This window comes from Frankliniella occidentalis, unplaced genomic scaffold, assembly GCF_000697945.3.
Source record: "Frankliniella occidentalis isolate FOCC.00 unplaced genomic scaffold, Focc_3.1 Scaffold172, whole genome shotgun sequence".
In the NCBI taxonomy this organism is placed as follows: domain Eukaryota; kingdom Metazoa; phylum Arthropoda; class Insecta; order Thysanoptera; family Thripidae; genus Frankliniella; species Frankliniella occidentalis.
This window is the reverse complement of record NW_026267298.1, coordinates 54,518-76,179: the sequence shown is the minus strand read 5'-3', so window position 1 is coordinate 76,179 and position 21,662 is coordinate 54,518. Positions and strand designations below refer to the sequence as shown.

Here is a 21,662-nt window from a genome sequence, read left to right as displayed (position 1 = left end):
GGCAGGGTGGGGCGCTGCACGCGGAGCCGCGGTATAGCGTGCGTATCGACGCTCGCGCGCGGTTTGACGTGAGCACAAGGGATAAAAGAGGATGGCAATGGAGCATGTGACATGGCTAGACGTGACCACCGCTGCGGCGGCGGAGCAGGGGGTCCACAAGTGTAATGAATGCGCAACCTAATGCTGCCTGCTGCCGTCACCGCAGCGGCTGCGCCCACATCACACAGAGCCATAGCAGCAGGAAAGGGCACTGGTGAGAGCAAGAGAGGAACAGAGGGGGAGAGAGAAAGAGAAAAGGGGGAAAGGGCGCAGTAGCAGGGGTATGCGCTAGAAGGGTTGACAGCGGCGCGACGCGTAGGGGCAGGGAAATATCAAAACACCATTTGGGCTGGGGGCGGACCCAAGCAGAGCCCAAGCGGGTCGCGCGCACTAACCGCCGGCCGCTCCGAGCCGCGCCAGGCCCGGCCGGGCTGCTAAAGTAGCAGGGAGGGTCACCAGAGCGGCGCTAACTGGCCGACACAAAACAACTCATCAGCGAGGAGCAGGAGGGGGAGGCGGCTGTGGCGAGGCGCCGGCAACTTCATCACTGTTCCTTTTACCTCTCCGAGCGGCGACGACTACCCCTCTGCGTTCTGCACACCCCGCCACACCCCACACTCCCCTCCTCTCTACCCCTTTGCCACCCCCTGACCAACCCTCTCTCTCCCGCCCCGCCCCGCCCCGCCCGCGCAAGCAGCAGCAGCAACTCTATGGGTTCAGCGGGGCAGAAAGACGTCAGTGTCGGCAAACTGTAGGCCAGGGGTGGTGGTGGTGGTGGTGGAGGTACGCTGCCCTACTCCGCCCGGGCCCCGGGAACCCCCGCCCCCCGCGCCACCAGGCACACCGAGCTTGACAGTCATTTATTCGGAAATCAGACAGACAGCACAGAAACTCACGGGCAGGGCAGCGAGAGGGGAGGACACTCGCTTCCTTCCCGTAGCGGAGGCGCCGCCGCCACCGGCAGTACTTGTACATTTTCTGCACGACGCCTCTTTTGCTTTTCCACCGTCCGTCGTCGTCTCCCGCGGGCTCCTCGCGCTGCGCTGGGCTGTGTTGCTTGGCTTTGCTTTGCTTTTCCGCACGGCAAAAACATCAGCAAGGAAGGCGAAAGGAGGGGAAATAAGGTGGTGGTGAAAAAGCGCAGATGAGGGAAAGAGTGCGAGCGAGAGAGAGAGAGAGAGGGGGAGAGAGAGAGAAAGAGGGCAATTACCTCATTCTGCTACCCGGCCGCGGCTCCGCAGCACAACAAGCAAGGCACCACTACCAACCACGCTCCGCGCGCCAACCCCCTCTACTCTCCTCGAAGGCGAAGGCACTCACCGGGGCAGCGGGCGAGGGCGCCGGCGTCGTTGCTTCCAAATTATCAAACACAACACCAACCAACACTGCCAACACCCGCCCCTTTCTGACCCCCTGCAGCAGCAGCAGCAGCAGCACTAGCAGCAGCAGCAGCAGCAGCAGGACGACTGGAGAACGACCTTTCATTTGGATCCTCTCCCTTCCCTCTCGCCCCAGCCTCACCACAACCCCGGCGACACGGTGGGGCATCGCGCCAAACCGACAAACACAAATGGGTGTCGCCCGGCGGGAAACTGCTTTTAATTTGATACCCCCCCTCCCCCCCCTGCACATCCCCCAACTGCAGGCAGGGTGCCCTGGCCGTCCAGGGTGGGTGGGTGAAGGAGGGGGTGGGGGCTAGCTTCTAGTGGGGCAGAAGACGAGGAAGGAGCTCCTGGGCGAGGGACAGGGAGAGGGCGATATCGGGAGGAACGCGAGCAATCATTCTGAGTGGTCGAGCCGGACGGGCTAGAGCGACGGGAGGAGGAGGAGGAGGGAGAGGGAGTCGGGCAGCGAGAGCGCGCTCACGCTGGGTGCGCCAGCTACGCCACTACCGCCCTACACACCGCCACGCCACGCCGCCCCTAAACCGCACTCACCTCGCCCTCCCTGCACCATAACCCCGTTGAAAGGACCATACAGGCCGCACCAAAATGCCGCCGGGGGGGCTTAAAGCAAGAAGGTTGTACACACACCCACTAAGGGCTGCGAGCTAAGGGAGTGTGGGAGGGAGAGTGTGCGAGGGAGAAAGGGAGAAACGGGAGAGGATGTGTGTTGTTACAGCAGCACAGGGGGGAGGAAATAAAAGAAGAAAAAATCGGGCAAAACGGTCGCAGCAAACGCGCGCGTGGGCCACGGCCAAGCGGAGCGCAAACCAAACGTCGTAGGGGGTGTGGGGCGCAGGGGGCGACTTTATCGAGTTAATTTGGACGCTCTGTGAGGCATCAGCACCGCGCAGGGAGCTCCCTTCAAAGGGGTGGGGGGGAGAGATTAACGGGGGGTGAAAGGGGGAGAAAATCAGGGCATCGGGTGAGGAAGAGGAAAGAAGGGGGGGGGGGTGAAGGGAGCCAAATAAAAGGTGAGCGCACCCGTCAAAAAGCTGATGATGAGGCAGCTCAACCGCCCAGAGATTACAGACAACAAGAAAATCATTAACATCACCAAGCAAGGGCGACCGGGAGCCGAAAGGAGAGGGACGGGGGGATTTGGCTTTACATGAAAGCGAAAACCAAATCCGCTTCGGAGCGGGTCGGCTCGCCTCGGCTCGGCTGGCTCGAGAGCTGGAGCGGGTCAAAGTCAACACTGCACGCAGCCCGCGCCCCGCCCCCGCCCGTCCAAATCAGCTCCCTCTTCAGCCTCTCCGCGGGTGGCGCTGAGCCCCGCCCCGCCCCGCCCCTTTGGCCTCCACGGCCTCACCGGGGGCGGATGGCGGATGACTGCGCTTGGCTCGGCTTGGCCTCACTCATACCGCATCAGAGCAGCAGAGATTAACGAGCGGCCCCGCCAACAATGAGCCGGCAACCATCATCCCTGTGTGTGTGTGTGTGTGTGTGCACGGGCTTAAATGAGCCATTTCCAGTCGCGATCCACCCACCAGAGAGGGAGACGGACAACGCGGCACAGGCCACGCGCCAAATGCTCGTGCGACAGGACGAGAGAGAGACAGACAGAGCGAGATATAGCGAGAGAGAGCGAAATGAAGCGAGAGCGAGCGAAAGACGGGGGAGGAGGGGGAGATGAAGAGGGAAAGCAACAAAAAGCATATGATAAGGAAGGGCGAGTACTCGAGCTCGGAAAACAAACCGGGGGCGGCGGCGGCGGCGGTGGAAAAGGGGGATGAAAGTATAAGAGGTTGTAAAGAAGAAGGGGGTGGGGGAGGGGTAGCTCTGGAAGTAGCAGGTAATCCTGGAGCCTCGCGGGCGGGGCGGGCGGGCGCGTTATGGTCAGCGGGCCGGCAAAGAGAAACAAACGGGGAGAAATAATGGAGTGGAGGGCGGGGCGCGTCGGGGCGTGGCGGTGCGCGGCGGGCTTGGGGCGTACCCGTACACAGGCACCCCACCCCGCCCCACCACGCCGCCGCCGGACCCGGGCCGGACCGGACCCTCCTCTCTGTTGCCCCCGACGCGGTGGACGACGAGCACCCCAATGCCGCCCGCCCCCGCCACAAGAAGGAAGGAGAACCAAACCAACCCTTTCATTTCAGTCCCGTCGTCGTTGTCGTCGCGAAGCTCTTTTTTTCATTATTCAGATACTTCTATTTGTTTGTCTGACCAAAGCGAAATGCCACACACACGAAAACACACACGCACGAGGAAGAGTGCCGCTGTGCCGCGGTATATGGAAAGGAAAGGAGAAAAAGAAAGGATAGGGTGTTTCCAAATGTCGTGGAGAGGAAGAGGGTTCATGAGCAAAGGAAGAGTAAAGGAAGCAGGGGAAGAAGACCGAGAGGGAAGAGAGCGAGACAGAGAGAACAAACGGCCGAACGGCATGAGCAGCAAACACAGCTGTACGGGCCTGGAAAACAATTGCAATGCGGAGCCGCGCCAGAGCCCGGCGGAGGCCACAGCTCGCTGTGCGCAGGGGCACCGCCGCTCCTCCAGGGGCCCATCGGCAGAGTACTTTGGAAAGCATTCCCTCCAGCTCTGACCGGTGGCAGAGGGGCGGGGCGCGGCGGAGCGGGGCGCGGCGGGACGGCCGCTGCCTAGGGGCCCGCGTATCCGTGTGTGTATGTGTTGCGGGATAGGAGAGGGCTGCTATCGTCCACTGGGGCAAATTCCACCCCCCCCCTCCCTGCCAACAACTTGATAGGCTTAAAAATAACAAAAACAAAAAGCAAGTCGTCTTTTGGATGAAAACAAAAAGAGGAAAGTTAACTAGCCTATGGGGAAGCCCGCAAACGGGCGCAAGAAAACAGCCAAACGACGACTACGACGACGACAAAAATGATTATGATGGTGTAAACCTTTGGTGTAAACGACCAAAAAACGACACTTTTTTATGGTCTTCTCACAGACAATGCAAAGGGGCGCGTGGCCGTGGTGGTGGGGCGTGGCGCGTAATACCGGTTGGGCCGATAAATTAATGTACGCCCCCGCCGCCCCCAGGCCGCCCCCGCGTCACCCCCGCGTCGCCCCCGGAGGCCCTGCCGCCGGCACGTTCGGCCCTTCGGCCTAATAGACAAAACTTTACGATCTACACGGACCAGTTTATTGTGCCGCTCCATCCGACATCGCGCACATAACTAACGGCGCATCCAATTTTTGCCGCTGCCCCCGGGGCGGGGTAACAGACTCGCCCCGCCCCGCCCCGCCCCGCCCCGCTCCACTTTGGGGACCCACCCCGCCGCCAAAGCAAAAGGGGGCGGGGAAGTGGGGGGCGTTTTCATTCGGCAACCCATATCAGGGACAAGACAAGGAGGTGCAGGGAGCAGGGAGCGAGCGAGAGAGAGCGAGAGAGGGAGAGAGAGAGGTAGATGAAGAGCGGGGGGCGTGCGCTGCCTGCAGATGAGCGCGCCGCCCCCCGCACCGTGCGCCCCAGCCCCCCAGCAGCCCCCACACACACCTGCCCGCCCTCGTCAGGGGCGACTGCAGGCTCCAGGGTGGGAGAGGAGGCCGCCCAGAGCAAAAACTGTGTCATACAACTCGGTGTTGTCGAAGGGGACAAGCGCCGGCCTGGGGCATACATAGGAGGCGCGTGCACTCAGCCCTGCCCGCTCCCTGCTCCCCTACACCACTTAGCCTGCTCCTTGTATAGATGGCTGTTGCGCCCCGCCCCGCCCCGCCACGCCCCGCCCCGCCCCGCCTCCCCCGGGTGCGCTCAGGGAGGCCTGCTCCTGCTGCTGCTCCTGCTATGCCGCTATGCCCACATCGGCAAAAAGGGGACAACCCCTTCCTCCTCTAATGAAGAGTGGCTGCGAGCGCGGGACGAATCCCCACAAAGTGGCAGCTCGGGAGGGGCGGGGCGGCAGCCCTCCCGTCGTCCTGCTGCTCGCAAAATTAACAAATTCAGTGCCACGCTATGGTTATTTACGGGGCCACCGTGCGCGCGGCCACCGACTTTTTTTGTAAGGGGGGGGGGAGAAAATATGGAATATGCGGCCGGAGATACGACGAGGTGACGGTGGAAAGGGCACGGAGAAAAAGGATGGCCTGGTCAACGGTGTAGGAGGAGGAGGAGGAGGAGGAGGAAGGAGGAGAGATTTGAAAGAAAGGGAAATTTAGGCGCGCGCGGAGGAGGGCACGGCGCGGCGCGCGCGATAGCAAAAGTAAGCCAAGAACACAACCACCAGCGGTGCGCGGCGCGCGCGTAGCCATATCATCATATCACCATGGACAGGTGTTTAGCGCGCGGTGCAGCAACGCGACGGCCTGCATGGCCGGGAAGTGGAACGGGTGAAAACAAAAGGCCGGCGGGCGGCGCGCCAGTGCGCACGCATACGCACGCTGCCGCCGGCCGTACCGCCGCCGCCGCTGCTGCTTTGCATGGGGCTTTATAGCACACACCTGTCGGCCGCGCACGGGGGATTTTATCGGCGATTTGGAATGCTCTCGCTCTGGCTGTGCTTTATGGCTTTGCGACGCGCTCACCGGCAAAAGATTACAAGAGTAACCACAAACTTTTGCTTTCTGCAGGGCCAAGTTGAGTTTTTGTACTTCTACTCAGGTAATCTTTGTCTCTTTTTTTCAGGAGGAAAACACAAATGCCCTGCGAAAGTACGCTGAACACGGAACACAGAAACACGGAAAATACACGACAGGTCTTCCCCCAAATTTCAATCCCAGAAAAATTATTGTTCCTTGTTTTAAGAGCACGCTGACCCGTGTTGACCCAAGATTAAATTCACTCCTGAAACAAGTCAGTATTGTCTTTGGAATAAGATTTTTCCCTTATTCGACAGATAATATCATCTTGTCTCAAGAGTAAAATTGATCTTGGAGCCGCATTTGCTTGAAGCAAGGAAAAATGCGCTTGAAACAAGAAACAGTTTTTTTTTCTGGGGGCATATTTTTTGGGTTAGGGTCGTTGGCATCACAGAGGCTGATACAGCAGACCGGCTGCTGGGCTGCTGCTGCAACAGCCCCCGCCCCGCCACCAGATTCCCACACGCACTGCGCTCGCACGGCCGCCGGGCCGACCGCGGCAGTGCTGCCGGGGTCGCGGTCACACCTGAGCGGTGTCATGCCATGCTCACTGTTGGTGTGTGTAGATTTTTTCCCCATCTCTCCACGCATGCTATACCACGACCCGATTTCATTTATTTCTGTAAATTCCTTTATTATTTCACATTACGATTGCATTTTTCACTCTCGGGCTCACCAAACGCGCAAAGAGCACAGATTTCAAACGTGGCCGCAGGCATATATCCCTTGAACTAGATGGAATGGGCTCCGACCATTTTTTTTATCTCTTCGTTTTTGTTGTTGATTTTTTTTTGTTTGGTTTTGTTATGCTATACCGCATACACGCGTGTATGCGAGCTGCCTACTCGCTCGGCGCCATAAGGCGCAACGACACAGGAAAAACTAATGTGACATGTATCACACCAATTGGTCACAGCATGTAATGTGATCTGAGTTCAGGTCACACCAATTGATGTGACATCAGCCAAGAAGGTATAGGACAGAACACATAGGAGTTCACACCACCAACGTGACCAGAAAAACGGTCCTACACATGTGACTTAGGATGTCACTCACATTAGTTTTTCCAGTGGATGAGCAGCGGTAGGCAAACCCGCTGGCACGCAAGCGTGAGCTACAGCATAACCAAAAACAAAATGCGGGGCACGGGGCCTGAGTAACATCCTGTATGGGTTTAAGTCGGTAGGTTATAAGTTTGTATGTGCAAAGTTGAAAATATATTTTAAAACGAGGAAAAGAGCACACACATTCACACCGCATTAGTTTCGTCAGGTGCAAATAAGACGGCAAGGTTCCTGCAAAAGCGCGGCGCCGCCGCGTTGCACCACCCAGAGAGGAAGACGACGGTTTGGTTGGCGGAGGGCGGAGGGAATGCCCAGCAGCACTGAGGGCATTTGCCAACCTTGCGGCCCTCGGCTGAGGGAGGGGTGCCGGCAGAGAGACAAAGCGGTGCCTTTAAGGCCAAAGGAGTTTGGCCTGAAAGGAACCTTAATAAGGCCTTGAGGTATCCTTTTTATTATTATTTTACTTTAAGTGTGTCTACAAGGTGCGCCGTTAACTTTACGAGAGCGTGTTTTTACTCAAATTAACCTTTAAGAAAAGATAATACTTGAAAATACCCTTCACATATCGTCTTACACAACATTACCCTTGACCTTAAGGGGCCCTTCCGCTCGGCCCTTATGACTGTTGTTCGCGAGTCCTGCACAAAGCGACATTCTTACCGTTGTCCACTATCAGCCCCGTGGAAGCGACTGGGGAAGTACCACGCCAGGATTGAACTGTTCAAAGCGACTACCGCATACGCACGCGTTTAAGTCTCCGGTACCATTCAAACGGGTTAATGAGTCTCTCATTATGAAAAAGGTCAATAGTTCTTTTGACAAACTTGATCCAATTTTTTTTTCTTACGGGCCAAACCAGAAACGATAAGGATAAAATACTTTTGGTGAGGCAAAATTTGACAAGTTGGTGTTGGAATATCGACCGTTTAAAATACCTACATAGGTGGTCTGAAACTGACAACAAAGGCGTGAGCCTTCGAGTGTCCATTCAACAAAAGATGGTGTGAAAGTTCCTCTCCATACATTTGACAAAAAGTTGAGACTGAATTATAACCTATTTATAACAATTTTATTAAACAGAAAAATATTACATTGAAGCACTTTTCGGTAGGGTACGCTGTCCGCGACGTCTAACAGCTGAGCTGAGCGGGCCAAAACTGATCCAACGGACACCACGGGTAAATTTGGGCCCACAAGGCTATTGTTTACCTCGCGACTCCAGGCGACTTTTTAAGGTTATGTCCAGCAGGCCCAGGGCCCTTCCAGGGCTCCAGCACGCGACCCAGGGGCACAACACGCGCAGGCAGCGCCGTCCAAAGCACGCCCCGGGCACTTGCGCGTCGTCGCCGTCGTGTCCGCGGCCCGCCCCGTCTCCAGGATCCTCTCCAGCGCTGGAGCTGGAGAGGCTGGACCTGGACAATGGGCAGCTGAGCGGAGCCCACGGCCAGCGCGCGCGAGGAAGGGGGGAAGAGCCTCTCGCGGAGGCGGTCTGTCTCACCTTGCTGGACGACGGGCGTTGACAGCAAGGGCCCCGCGAGGTGCAGCAGGACCACCAGGACCCGCACGGGATCCCACACAGACACCATGGTGGCTGGCGCCAGCCTCACACCTCACACCATGTTGGCACTCGCGAACACCCGTCCCTGAGCCGTCCCTGGGCACTTGCTGCCCGCGCCTCTCGCACACTCGCGCACTCGCGTCCTCGCGGGCACATTTGGGGCGCGGCCGCGGCGGTGGTGCCCTCGACGGCGTCGCGGGGCGCACGGCACACACACGGTACGGGACGACAACAAACAACCACTGCGCGGAGCGGAGGAGCCGAGCTGCGGATCAATCCATCCTTTCACTTTCTGCTAGTTTCGCATACTGACAACAAAAACGCAGCGTCGCAGACACAAATGTCAAGAGCGAGGTCTGCCAACGGCGCGGCGGGTAACTCGGATCGCGCTGCCCCGAGGAGGCAACTGTCGCCGATCTACGACTCGAGCCACAGTTACTCTACGTCAGATAAATGATGTTCTCACTATCTATCGCCCCAAATCTTTCAATAAACCGAATCTAAACTTTGAATGACGTTTAGTAAAATGAATGAAACACGTCCATTGCATGGCCTGAATCGGCGCCTGCTGGAAAAACACTCGTGGCCCCGCGTGATTCAAAATTCTTCTCCCAATCAAGTGGGAAAACTTAATTTTAAATGTTTTAAATGTAACATAAACTCTCTCAACGCCAACTTTCAGGTCTGAATTACATTAATCTTCCAGGTATGATCAATTTCTGAGAGCAAATTACAGTCAAACACTGTAAAAACAAGAAAAACCGTAAGTTAGCATTTGAATTTGCCGCGTATTTTATTTCAAAGCATGGCACACACAGAAATAAAATGTCTTTCCCGCTAACAAGTCTTGTGCAAGAACGTCGGAGTTCATTCTTGAGAAACATATTCGTTTCAAAATTTTATTATTTTCTAATTCATTTGAATGAAAACGCAAAAGGTGCAAGAGATAAACTACCGCTGGTTTAGCAGCACAAGTTTGTATCACTGGTGCTGTGTAGTTTGTTTGGCAACATCAGAAAGGCTTCGTCTGTCTGCTGCTGTCAAATGTCATCGGTGGCCCCCCAAGAGGCAAGTGGATGTTCTCTTGGTTATCTTTTGTGAATCGAGGCGACAGCAACACAATGTGGGACTCCCTTCTAACAGCGGGTAAGTACCTGGATTTTTTTCATTTTGACTATGGTGTTTAACCTAATTTCTCGATTGAGGGAGTGTTGTTGGTGTGATAATCTTCTAAGTAGCGGCTTTGGCGTCCTCCAACCTCGCCCACTTCAAAACCTATTTCGAACTCTTCTTATTTAGAACTAAAAATTGTAGTTCATTTTAGTCACTATCCTACTTCAAGCAACTTAAATAACTTTCCAACCTCGATCGATTTGTGCAGCAGTACCAGTATTACCGTTGTTGTTTACTGAAGCAGGCCTCTTTGGTTATGTGATTTACTGTCATACTCTTTAGCTTGTTACCAAGCCTCTTATATCCATGTGTGTGTGTTTATCAATAAACAATTTCACTATCTCTTAAAGCAATGCAGTATATTTACTCACTGTTTATTATATCTTGCCTAGGAGCTGTTGTAAACCGAGAAGGGCTCGGAAGCGAATCGGAAACCATGGCAGAATTAGCTGCTCTCCTGAAGACAGACATTCCAGAAGGCCGGAACAATTTGGCTGACAGTCACACAAACTTAGAACGTGTGGCTGAGTATTGCGAAAATAATTATTTCCAGGTAAATATTATTTTATCTTATCTTATTAATACTTAAGACATCATTTCTTAAGTTTTAATATTTGTAGTATAATTCATGACTCATTGAAGCTAATTATTAAAATATGATATCTCAGCAGGCAGATGAGAAGCGGATGGCCCTGGAGGAGACCAAAAACTACACAACTCAATCCTTGGCATCAGTGGCCTACCAAATTAATACCTTGGCATACAATTTTCTACAGCTTCTAGATTTGCAAACAGCACAGATGGGTGAAATGGAAAGTCAGATGAATCATATAGCCCAGGTATGTATTTTCTTTTCATTGAACCATCCAATTTTCTTCACAAATTTATTTTATAACTTGTCAAAAACTGTTCTTCTTTTTTTAACTTTTTAGACAGTGATGATCCACAAAGAAAAAGTCGCTCGGCGTGAAATTGGTGTGTTAACAGCCAATAAAAGTACTAACCGAACATACAAGATTATTGCCCCTGCTAATCCAGAGAAACCTATAAAATATGTTCGTAGAGCAATTGATTACAATGGTACTGTATTATTATTTTAACTATGCTACAATGGTACTCCCAGGAATTTTTTTAAGCACTTATTTTGTTTTCTTATACTAGCACTGGATGATATTGGCCATGGTGTCAGAACTCTCAGTGGCGGTATGCGTGGAAAGCAGCGTGGATCAAGTGCAGGAAGCCTTCAAGCAGCCATGGGACCGCTCTCTGTCAATGTTGGACCAAATGTTGGCCCTGCACCTACTACGAAACCCCCAACACCGCCTCAGGCTGTTCGAGGAATGGGAATGGGCACATTGAGCAAGGGTTCAAGGGAGTATAGGACACCACCTGCTGTTGCACCTCCTCAGGTAAGTGTATCTCTTCACCTTTTACTTTTCTCTAAATATCAGGTATCAACAAAGGCTTTACTCCCCAGGTACCAAGTCACTATGCCCCTAATTATCCACTGGGACATCCAAGACGTGATCGAGGTCCGGGTTACTCCTCTTTGCCTATGCATTCTAATACACTTCCGCATCAGCACCATGGAAGCCATCATTCAATGCATGCTAACAGCCAAGCCCACAACACGGGTACTCTCAGCCATCATCCACATCACCAAAAGTAAGATTTAAAAAAAATTAAACTGAGATTGTTCATTTTTATTTTCGACTTTTGTAACTTTTCTATTTTATTTTATTTCATATTTTTATAGATCAGAACAGCAGCAACAACAAATTCAACAGCAAATGCAACATCTCCATCAGATACAACAACAGCAGCAGCAGGCACAGCAGCAGCAGCAACAACAACAGCAACAACTGCTGCAACAGCAGCAGCTTCAACAACAGCAACAGCAGCAACAACAACAGCAGCAGCAGCAACAACAACAACAGCCACCACCCCCACTCTTGGCTGTAGCTCACCAAGAACCTCCTCATCCACCAATGACCCTACCACAAGTGGGTCTGGTGCATCCTATTCCTCAGACACCTCCACCAAATACACCACCAGCCACATATTCTTCAGATCATCATATGAGTATGCCGCGTAAGTTTCCATTCAGTAATATATTTTTTTACATTTCTACTTTAAGTACCTACCCTTGGGGAAGTGTTCATCTTTAAAGTGCGATTCGACCGCCTACAGAAACCTCCAGTTTACGAGTACATATTTCAGCTTTGCCTTGGTTACCACAATGTACTACTTCTCTGCCTTTTTGTATATCATGGACTGTTTTCATAAGGCTTTGCATTTTTCTCTCTGGAGAAAACACTTTTTGCTGTATGTTCATCATTCAATCAATTCCTTTGTATAGTTCACTCTGTACATACCCTAAATCATTGCGAATTGGTGTTATGTTTTTGTTGACCATGAGGCTTCTTAAACACCAAACCTTAAAACTTGCATATCTTTCTGTTTTGCTTTGGTGGATAGGACAACCCTTGAAAAGTGCACTGAAAAATCCTCAAGGAGGTAAGAATGTTATCATGTCCTATTTGAAACACTGCTTCTTTGAAAGTGTTCACATTGTCGTTTTCTATCTTTTGTAACTTATACATTTACACTGTATTTATTGTTGCATTCCTGCTGTCATCAGGACAACCCTTAAAAAGTGCTTTGAAAAATTCGGGAGGTAAGAACTCTGTTATGTATTTTCCCCATACAGGACAGCATGATCCACGAGTTGTTGGAAGCCTCCCACTAATATCTGCTAGTAGATTTTGTTTTGTAACCTGCATCCTTTATTTATTAGATCTTTTTCTTTTTTTTGGAACAGGTTTGCCTATTTTTTTGTGCATTTATTTTAGATTTCTGCCTTTTGTTTTATAAGAGCCCTTTGTACGGTGTGTTGTGAAAATTTCTGCTGATATGCTAAATGTTCTATGGGAACATTTGCCACATTTTTCTACTTTTCTGTGTTATGTATTTTAATATTTCCTCTTACCTCTGTATGGTCTAATTTTCATTAACAATATAGCACAGCACAGTACATGTCTGATAAATATGTATTTCTAATTTTGTTTAGTCCTAGAGTAGTGTGAACAAGTGTATCAATCCGTACTGTGCTTCCAAATTGTTTGGTTTGGCTTCTTAGCATTACCTATAAATGAAGTATCTTTTCCTGCCATAGCTGGGTTGCAGCAGTTGTATAATGACAATGTACCGTTTTTCACCTATTGATTTTTACTTTAATAATACTCACACGCTTTAAATTTTTGACATCAATATTAACTGATTGCATGCATATTTTACTATACATTTGTAGAAAAACTTAAATTTGAAAGTTTATTTTAGGATTTGTTTGGTGCATACAGTATGTGTCTTTTCAAGACCATGTTTTTGTTGTCACTCTTCATTAATTTAGATCTCTTTGGATATGTTGTGAGTTTCATTTAGATTGTTTTCCTAAACTGCCGTACTTTATATTTGTTCACAGCCCCACCGTCTCCTCTGGTCTTGAACAACTCACTCAGCTCAGCAATGCAAGCTGTGCCCAGTGGGATGTTGGGTCATCACACATTGCCACACCAGCATCATGGCCATCACAGCTCTCATGGTGGGCATTCCCAGCATTATCGCTTGGGTAGCCAGACACCACCACCACCGCCCCAGCCTGAGGAAGCAGAACACGCTCGATTTGGGCAACCAAGAGGAATGATTGTCCCAGAGCAAATCGATTTGCCTGGATGGGTGCCTAAAAACTACATTGAAAAGGGTACGTACATTTTTAGTGTTCTGTACTCATAATTTGCTATGAAATTTCTTACATTCTGTTCACGATTTTTTTCCTTCTTGCAGTTGTTGCCATTTATGATTACTACGCTGATAAGGATGATGAGCTCAGCTTTCAGGAGAGTGCTGTTATTTATGTACTCAAGAAGAATGATGATGGTTGGTGGGAAGGAGTCATGGATGGTATTACAGGCCTCTTCCCTGGGAATTATGTGGAGCCCTGTGTCTGAATCTTTTCAGTTCTAGAGCTGACACAAATCCTTACTACAACACTGCAGTGGGAATGTTATAGTCAAATCCAAATCTGGAATACTGTTTTGTTATTCTAAAAGTAATTATTTATTTTAGCTATTCACTCCGCATTTATTCTGTATGTAATCTAAAGCTGAATGAAAGTGTGCCATGATTTTATATGTTTTACCTTCTGGCATATGTGATGTTCAATTCTACATCATGAATTGAGAGTAACTAAAGGTTATGGTAGGAACAAGAATGGTTGCATCAAAAGTGAAAATATTTATTTGAATGGAGTATTCATGGCCCTATTTCTCTGTGGTGCAAATGTGCACTTTCCTTTAAGTCTTGCAAGTTCTTTTGTTTATTTATTTTGATGTTACACAATCTATCCTCTGTGTTTTCATCAATAAATTTATTGTTAGATTATTATTGTTGATCAATTGACTTTTACTATTATTTGTGTGCCTTGAGTACTGAGTCTTCTAAACTGCCATTCTGCAATGAACTTTCTTTATCATTAACTTTGCTTGGATCATTAGGTATATTTTTATTGTTATTGCACTTTTACTACTCTCACTCTGTAAAGAGAGATTTTTTTTTCCTAAATATAAAGATAGGTTTTTGCTCATAATCATGTCAGTATGTCTGAAAGTATTTTACAAATCATGGGTCTGTCAGTACTTTTTTGTATTGTGATGGAGTTCTTTATGAAAAGAGCACTATTTTTATCTATCAACTTAGGTCTGCCTGCTTTTTCATATGAAACTTTGGGTAGGCAGTCATTTTACTGTGGTTTTACTATTAACTCTACTTTAAACCTTGATTTCTGTCAAAGTTTACTGTTGTCAGTAATATATAATGATGCTGAGGTAGAAATTCAATATGGACTTAGAGAATGTTTCCAAAATTTGATAAACAACTTTACACATGTATTCTTAGATGTCCTTTCTGCTCATAACTTACCATGATGAGGTCTTCCAGTCTGTTTTAAATGCATTTATCAACAGTTGTGTGTCCTTCCCGTCCATACATTCCAAAATAATGTAAACATGTTTTGCAAATATTCATTTACTTTATTCACATATTGTGCGTCTTTACAACTAATCTTCTATAATTATTGAAATCTATGTTATAAAAAGGGGAAGAAACAGATAAGTGATTTGAATAGTTGCCATCTCCTCACAACATGGAAGAAAATTGGTAGAAAATTATTACTGTGCTCAAATCAAAAACCTAGCCTAAACATAAGTGATGAACCTTTGTATTGATTCTCTGATGAATGTAGATTTGCTATGATTTCATTAGAACCTTTATTGCTGACTGATGAAGCAAATGTAAAGAAATAATAAATTGAGCAATTACTTCAATCCACTTGCCTCTTGTTTATTTGTATTTGCAAGCAGTAAGCTGGACAAAAGACACATGAAGAAATCATTTATCTAACTGCTGTTAAATCACAAAAATGTGCAATCCTCTCTAGCTTGAGCTGTGACCATCTTGAGCGCCCAAAAGCCCCAAAATGCGGCAGCATGTTCGTTCAGGCAACAAGAATATGTTGAAACCTTCAAGTAAATAATATAGAAAAGACAGTGTAGAAAAAACGAAAAAAAAAAGAAAAGAAATCTAATGTGAGAGGCCTCCTTGGGAGGGAATAATTGTAATATTTTCTAGAATTTACTCTAATCAACTCCTTTGGAGTCACAAAATAGTCACCCACGTGTGGCTTCACGCGGGATGTTTGGTCAGAGTCAGACCAAAGTGATAGAAGCCCGTCACGAGCGAAGAGGACTAGTACCGGCAAAGAGAGGTGTAATAATAGAAACTTGGGTTGACCTATGAAATACTCGTTGCATTGAAGGTGCACGGCGCGGAACGAAGCGCCCGTGCTTTGGTCCCAAGTGCATCGACTAGAGCTAGTGGCGAGGCGGAGGCCAAGGCGTAGCGGGGCTGCGCGGCGGCGTGGCGTGGCGTGGCGTGGCGTCAATGCGCGTGATGGCGAGAGAGGTGGACCTGCATTGGAACAAGTAATGGGTCAGTTTCGGGAAAGCAGATTGCCTCATTTGGAATGCTATCTGGATCTCTACGAATAGAAAATTGAGAAGAAGAAAAATGGACATAATTCCCTCTGGAATTAATTTAAAATTTCATCCTAATCTCTAAACGACATCTATAAAAGCGTAAGGAGAGTACGACTACTGGGGGGGAAATGCGTGGAGCCAATTTCCTCCCCCGCCTTTACCTGTTTTCCAATCTTTCACCCTCAGCCTCTGCCAGAATTTCAAAGACTCACACCTTGCCGCTCACCACTCGGGCACGGTGCCCTACGCGGCGGGCGGCCCGGCCTTCCCCGCACCACCTGCAAAACGCCCACGTGCAAGGAATCAGGCTCTCCGCACAGCAAGACGACAAATTGGAGCGGATATTCTCACTTGTGTGTGCAAACTGCATCCTCCTTAACTCACCCTTCCCTTCAGTGCGCACGGCGGCGGTCTGCCGACACGGCGCCCCGCCACCCCTCCCCCTCGCCGTCCCCGCCGGCGGCTCAGCTCGGGGTGGCGGCGGCGGGCAGAGGCGCGGCGCGGTAGATGCCCGTGTAGCCGCAGAGGCGCGCGCGCAGCGCCGGGATGAGGACGGCGGCCGCCGACAGGTCCTCCAGGAAGTTGGCGCACTCCACCATGAGCAGGTAGAGCTTGTCGCCCTGCGAGATTGACTTGTGCAGCGTGATGCGGCGCAGGCCGACGGAGCGCGGCAGGTACCGGTAGAGCATGCGAGCACCTGGGGGAGGGGAAAACGAACAGTTTCCACGTTGTTACCAAAATTGCTGCTGCTGCTGCCAGTTTTTGTGGAGACCGTCTCTCTGTTAACACTGCGACACGCCCAGAAAATAGTTTCTTTGATTCAAGGAAATTTCAACCTAAACTGAGGACAGGGAAACTTTTCCCTCAGTTCGAGGAAAATTAAAAAAAAAAAAAAAAAAAACAAGGAAATTTTACCTCAAGTGAAGGGAAATTTCTTTGAATTTATCGAGTAAGATTTTCTTTACTGTCAAATATCCTAGAATGAAAGAAACCGTTTTCCGAGGACGCTACACTACTTCTTACCCGTCCAGTAGAGCCAGTTCTTCTCGAAGCGGCGGCCGTCGTCGCCCTCGAACACTTTGTAGAAGGAGACAATGTAGCCCGTGGTGGCGGGGGCGGGGCGGCGCGCGGCCGACGGGTAGCCGGGGTCGAAGGGCGGGCGCGCGATGGTGGCCACCTCGTTGAACAGGTCCAGCGTGTGGTTGGCCGTGTAGCGGATGTTGCGCGGGTCGAACTTGCGCAGCGACGCCGAGCGCAGCGAGCGGAAGAACTCCTTGGGGTCGGTCTGCGCCGAGTTGATGACGTAGTACGAGATGTAGGGGAACTCGGCTGCGGACACAAACGGCGGACCCAAAGTCAGCAGTCGTAGTGGAAGCAACGACGCGTTCAGCACAACCATCCCCCATATGTCCCGGGGACGAGCCCGGGCAATCAGACTGCCATAGTAAGCGGCTCGACAAAGGGCAAAAAATAACTTGCGCCAAACACGACAGGTAGTTTAGTGCCGCGCAGGGTGGAGCGGTGGTGGGGCCCGCCGCCGTAACAACGCGGTGTTTCGTTTGGCGGCACGCCATTGACACAAACTCATCGTTCACCGTCATCGAGCCGAACGGCCCTGCTGCGCGCGCTTCGATCCGCGGGACAGGGCGGCGGGCGGGCGGAACGGGAGGGAAGTACCAACCATAACGACGCACACGCCGCCGCATCGCGACACTCGCGGCGACAACGCCTTTTGCACACTGGGCGGCCCGCCGTGTGACTGTGACCCCGCGCGACCCTGCAGCCCCGCCGTCACTCCGCAGCTCTCTTGTCCCGCGGGTAGAGAGACGGCGGTGGCAGCTGCTGTGGCGACATCGCGGCAGGACAAGCTTTGCGCTAGAGCGTGGCTGTGGCACGCGAAGCGGCCGCCGCTGCCAAACCCCCCTCCGCGTCCCACAAACAGAACCACACACACACACACAGGTCACTTGATGATAATTGTTGTAAGCCATAGCTTCCCCCGCGCGCGGCAGTGCGTGGGAGGCGAGAGGGGGGCGGGCGGCGCGCAGCCAGCGCAGCGGAGACACCACCGCGGGGGCACTCACAGTTCTTCTCCATGTTGGTGAGCAGCATGCCCCGGACGGCCGAGTTGCCCTTGCTGACCTCCTGCACCAGGTCGGCGCAGGCCGTCCCCTGCTGGCGGTGCGGCGAGGCGAGCGGTGACTCGAGCGCCGGCTCCAGCGGCTCCATGGGCGTCATGAGGTGCAGCAGCACGGACAGCAGCGGGTCCGCCACCTCCAGCACCTTGACGTTGCCGTTGCCGCCCTGCAGCGCCTGCTGCTGCCCCGCCTGGTTCAGCTGCCCCAGCTGGCCGGGCTCGGGCATCTGCGAGGCAAAGGCGGAGATAATTACATAGTCGCACTCGCAGCGGGGACGTCCGCCGAGGGATCCTCCACTCAAAACAATCAGTATTACACCCTCTCCCGAAACAAAAATCAGGAAGAAAAATGAGGAAGAAAACAGAAAAACCACAGAGAAATCAGGAAAAAATCAGAATAAGAAATCAGAAAAATCAGAAGAAAAAATCAAGGGAAAAAAATCGAAAAAAACAACAGAAAAAGTCAGAAAAATATAAGAAAAAATCAGAAAACTGTAAGAAAAGTCAGAAAAATCTGCGATAGTTAGATGGCTGCCGCACTGGCCGCATTCTCACCGGCACACCCTCGGGCAGGAAGCGGTCGACGGCGTGCAGCGGAATGATGAAGCAGTCCCTGTCCAGGTGGGCGAGGGACACGGGCTCCGAGCGGGACATGGGCAGCGAGCTGGTGGCGGCGCGGCCCTGCTGGGGTTGCTGCTGCTGCTGCTGCTGCTGCCCGTTCTTGTTGAAGCTCACCTGCGCCGCGGCCGCGAAGGGAGATGAGAATAAGGTTCGTGAAATTAGTCAGAGTCCGCATACTTCTAATTTTGGCGAGTCCGTTTTGCCGACCCGCGCATCCCCTGACCCACTTATAGCGTCCAAATGAAGCGGCCGGATCCGACCGGCTCGGATGGGATGTTTATTCATTTAGCGCGGCCGCGACACGCAGCAGAGCGGGTACATGCGGCGCCCCCTCCCCCTCCCCCCCTCCCACTTCCCACGCTCGAAATACTACGTGCAGCATCCGACGCCGTGAAATAAATGCAGTGCGCACAACACACACTTTGAAGTAGTTTTGAAAAAGAAACACTACAGAATAAACGTCCTTCCTCACCTGCCGGCTGGGCGGAGCGGAGGCCGACGCCGACCCGGTGGGGGTCGGGGGCCCGCCGGCGCCGGGCGACACGTCCAGCGAGTCGAAGCGGCCGCCCATCAGGCTGCCCGACGACTTCCTCTTGGTGGACGGCCACTTGATGAGGGTGACGGAGGAGCGGCGGGGCGCGGGCGGCGCGGCGGAGGGCGGCGGCGGCAGCCCGGCCCCGGGCGGCAGGTCCTCGTCGACGGCGCTGCCGCAGCTCTGGCAGCCGGACGGGTTCAGGAAGAGGTGGGTGCGGTAGCCGCGGTCGCGCTCCGCGTCCGGCATGGCCAGCGAGCTGTAGCCCGCGTCCCTGGCGCGCTTGCCGTGGGTGCCGTGGCCCTTGCTGCGCCCCGAGCGCCCGCTCGCCTTGCCGAACCCGTAGCCGGGCTCCTTATCTGCGTGGAAATGCTTTCTGAACATGATATTCATGATGGCGGCTGGGACGTCCTCGTCCTGTGGGGGTCCGTCTGGAGGGAAGGTGTCTCGCACGTCCTGCTCTAGGGAGGGGCTAGCGGGGGGTCACTATCTACGAGTCACGCGCACTCACGACACACCATCCACACTCTGCAGCGCCGGCTGCTGCTACGACTACGGTACTCACGGGACGCATTTTTTGAGAACCCGATTTTGAGAGCGGTGGACGTACTTCGGCCCGCGCCCAGCATCTCGACAACACTGGCTGACCACCAGTCGGAGCGCCGCGTCCCCAGCGTCACGCCAGCGCCGCCAGCACCCCCGCCCCGCGCGCGCCGTCACGGGGCCCCGGGGCACGGCGCCAACGCGGCGGGAGCGAGCAAGCCAGCGCGAGAAAGGGAGAGCGAAAGAGAGCGAGAGAGGAACGCGTCACACGGCCACTTGGTGTTCTGTCTTTGTCGCTCCCGCATCCCCCGTCCCGAAGGTAATGCGAGCAAGAAAACGACAATGGGGCGCAGGGAGGAAGGGAAGTTTTTATATTGCAGGCGAAAAATGTGTCGGAGCCGGACAAGCCGGAGCAGAGTGGAGTCGGAGTTGACGTGTACAGCAGCAGGGGAGCTGGGGAGGAGGTTGGTGGAGGATGTTGTTGACTGCTGTGGGCGAGGCCAGCACGGGACCAGCAGCGTGTTCCCGAGCAGAGGAGGTCCAGCCCTACCCGGTCGCGGTAAGGTGTGTTTATCCAGCAAATCCAGGGGCGCACTGCAGGGGGTAGCGGGTGTGGGGTCTGTGTGAGGGTTGAGTGAGGTTGTTAGGGACAGTCGAGGGACAGTGAAGGAAGGGAAAGCGTAATGCGATACTACTTTTTTGTCGTGCCTCGAGTGCGTCCGCGCCGGAAGAGGAAGGGGTGGGGGCAATGCGGATGGGGAGGGCACGAGTCGCACTGTGGCTCAGCCCGACCCCAAGGTTCGCCCCCCAAGGTCCGGCGCCGCCGTCCATCCGCCCCCGCCAACCGCGCCCCGAGCTGCTGCTGGACCAGTACCAGTAGCTGGGAGGCTCGGATGCATTTTTTACCAAGGGCGATTCCCGTCGTCCACCGGGGTGTGTCCCGCGGCCGTCACCGCCCCAGCCACCTCCCCTCCCTCTCACCCAGCCCCCAACGGACCCCCCGCCCCGCTCCAGGCCCGCATCGGCCTGCGGAAATAAAAAAGTGGGGGGGGGGGACAAAAGTCCGACTGTCGAGCTCTTTTGCATATGTGATGGCCCGGGCCTGTTCAACATAGTCCGGCTCTTTCGCTCCCCGGGGGCGCCGCTGCCGACCCCGCCACGCTCTGACCCACGCGGATCGGGAATTACCTCCGCGTCGGAAAAAAAGTACTGTGATGGTCCGGTTACGTTCGAATAACGGCCGCAAGCAAGAAGTCTGTGACGGTGCCGTCGGCAGCCTCACGGCCACGGTCGCCACCGTGACATGTCCCGGCCGCGCGGCCTCGCCACGACGTGAAGCGCGAAGGGTGCCGCGGCCGCGGATTAGCCGGATTAGCTCGTCTTTTTTTCCTACCCCGCGATGACTTTTGGACCTTTGCTCCTTCTGGTTCCGCCGCTGCGCCCAGGGCTCATGGGTAATTGATGAGGCCAGCTGTGTGGAAGTGGAGGACCGGGGCGGAGAGCAGGTCGGAGCAGGGGGTGGGGATGGGGGCGTTCTGATTAGAGGAAGGAAATATGGAGGGGGAGTGGGGATAGCTGCAGGTTGGGGTACTGGTGTAGGGCCAGGGATCCTCTCCCGGGATCCATGGGGAGGAAAGGCAAGGGGAAAGGGGACAGGCACCGCTATCTGACACTTTTGTGACCGAGTGGACGCTGCTGGTGCCGCCGCCCCCGCCGCCGTTGGGACTCAAAGGGTTCATCGGAACGGCGGCGAGGGTGGGGTGAGGGTGGGGTTGAGGAGCGTCCTCTATAGGGTCCCCGTGGAGCTACTTGACCCCTTCGGGAGCCCTGTTGTATCGGGCGCACAGAGTCTGGACAAAGGGCGAAGAGAGAGAGAGAGAGAGAGAGAGAGAGAGAGAGAGAGAGAGAGAGAGAGAGAGAGAGAG

The 21,662-nt window shown here is 52.9% G+C and overlaps 3 protein-coding genes across 6 annotated transcripts in view; 1 reads left to right on the top strand and 2 right to left on the bottom strand.

Annotated features, from left to right (window-relative positions):
- Positions 1-8,943, bottom strand: part of LOC113205559 (disintegrin and metalloproteinase domain-containing protein 10) — a 77,408-nt gene extending 68,465 nt beyond the window's left edge. The window contains exon 1 of the mRNA XM_052271757.1: positions 8,580-8,943. Coding sequence (XP_052127717.1) covers positions 8,580-8,667 — 88 coding nt within the window. The 5' untranslated portion in view covers positions 8,668-8,943. The remainder of the gene's footprint in view (positions 1-8,579) is intronic.
- Positions 8,944-9,619: 676 nt separating this feature from the next.
- On the top strand, positions 9,620-15,197 carry LOC113205601 (abl interactor 2). 2 transcript variants are annotated; one of them, XM_026421286.2, is made up of 11 exons: positions 9,620-9,785; positions 10,205-10,365; positions 10,481-10,651; positions 10,745-10,892; positions 10,974-11,221; positions 11,290-11,477; positions 11,569-11,903; positions 12,291-12,329; positions 12,454-12,489; positions 13,294-13,572; positions 13,656-15,197. In XM_026421286.2, the coding sequence occupies exons 1-11, from the start codon at positions 9,716-9,718 to the stop codon at positions 13,817-13,819; spliced, it is 1,839 nt and encodes a 612-aa protein (XP_026277071.1). In that variant the 5' UTR covers positions 9,620-9,715; the 3' UTR covers positions 13,820-15,197. The 2 variants fall into 2 exon arrangements, with proteins under 2 accessions (XP_026277071.1, XP_026277072.1); XM_026421287.2 differs by lacking the exons at positions 12,291-12,329; positions 12,454-12,489.
- A 457-nt stretch (positions 15,198-15,654) lies between these two features.
- LOC113205560 (uncharacterized) overlaps positions 15,655-21,662 on the bottom strand; it is a 15,321-nt gene continuing 9,313 nt past the window's right edge. For 2 of the 3 annotated variants that reach the window (XM_026421221.2, XM_052271755.1), the window contains 7 exons: positions 19,135-19,553; positions 18,597-18,776; positions 17,989-18,268; positions 16,928-17,233; positions 16,289-16,601; positions 16,066-16,182; positions 15,655-15,836 (listed from right to left, as the gene is read on the bottom strand). In XM_026421221.2, coding sequence (XP_026277006.2) covers positions 16,369-16,601; positions 16,928-17,233; positions 17,989-18,268; positions 18,597-18,776; positions 19,135-19,553 — 1,418 coding nt within the window. In that variant the 3' untranslated portion in view covers positions 15,655-15,836; positions 16,066-16,182; positions 16,289-16,368. Of the gene's footprint in view, positions 15,837-16,065; positions 16,183-16,288; positions 16,602-16,927; positions 17,234-17,988; positions 18,269-18,596; positions 18,777-19,134; positions 19,554-19,759; positions 19,896-21,662 lie in introns of those variants that run through there. The other variant, XM_052271756.1, reaches the window with a different exon arrangement.

Excerpts from the sequence above, each read along its gene's own strand:
- LOC113205601 (XM_026421286.2), top strand. The coding sequence starts at position 9,716 with ATGTTCTCTTGGTTATCTTTTGTGAATCGAGGCGACAGCAACACAATG. Across the intron at positions 10,366-10,480 it reads GCGAAAATAATTATTTCCAG|CAGGCAGATGAGAAGCGGAT; the intron begins GTAAATATTATT and ends ATGATATCTCAG. Across the intron at positions 10,893-10,973 it reads TAGAGCAATTGATTACAATG|CACTGGATGATATTGGCCAT; the intron begins GTACTGTATTAT and ends TTCTTATACTAG.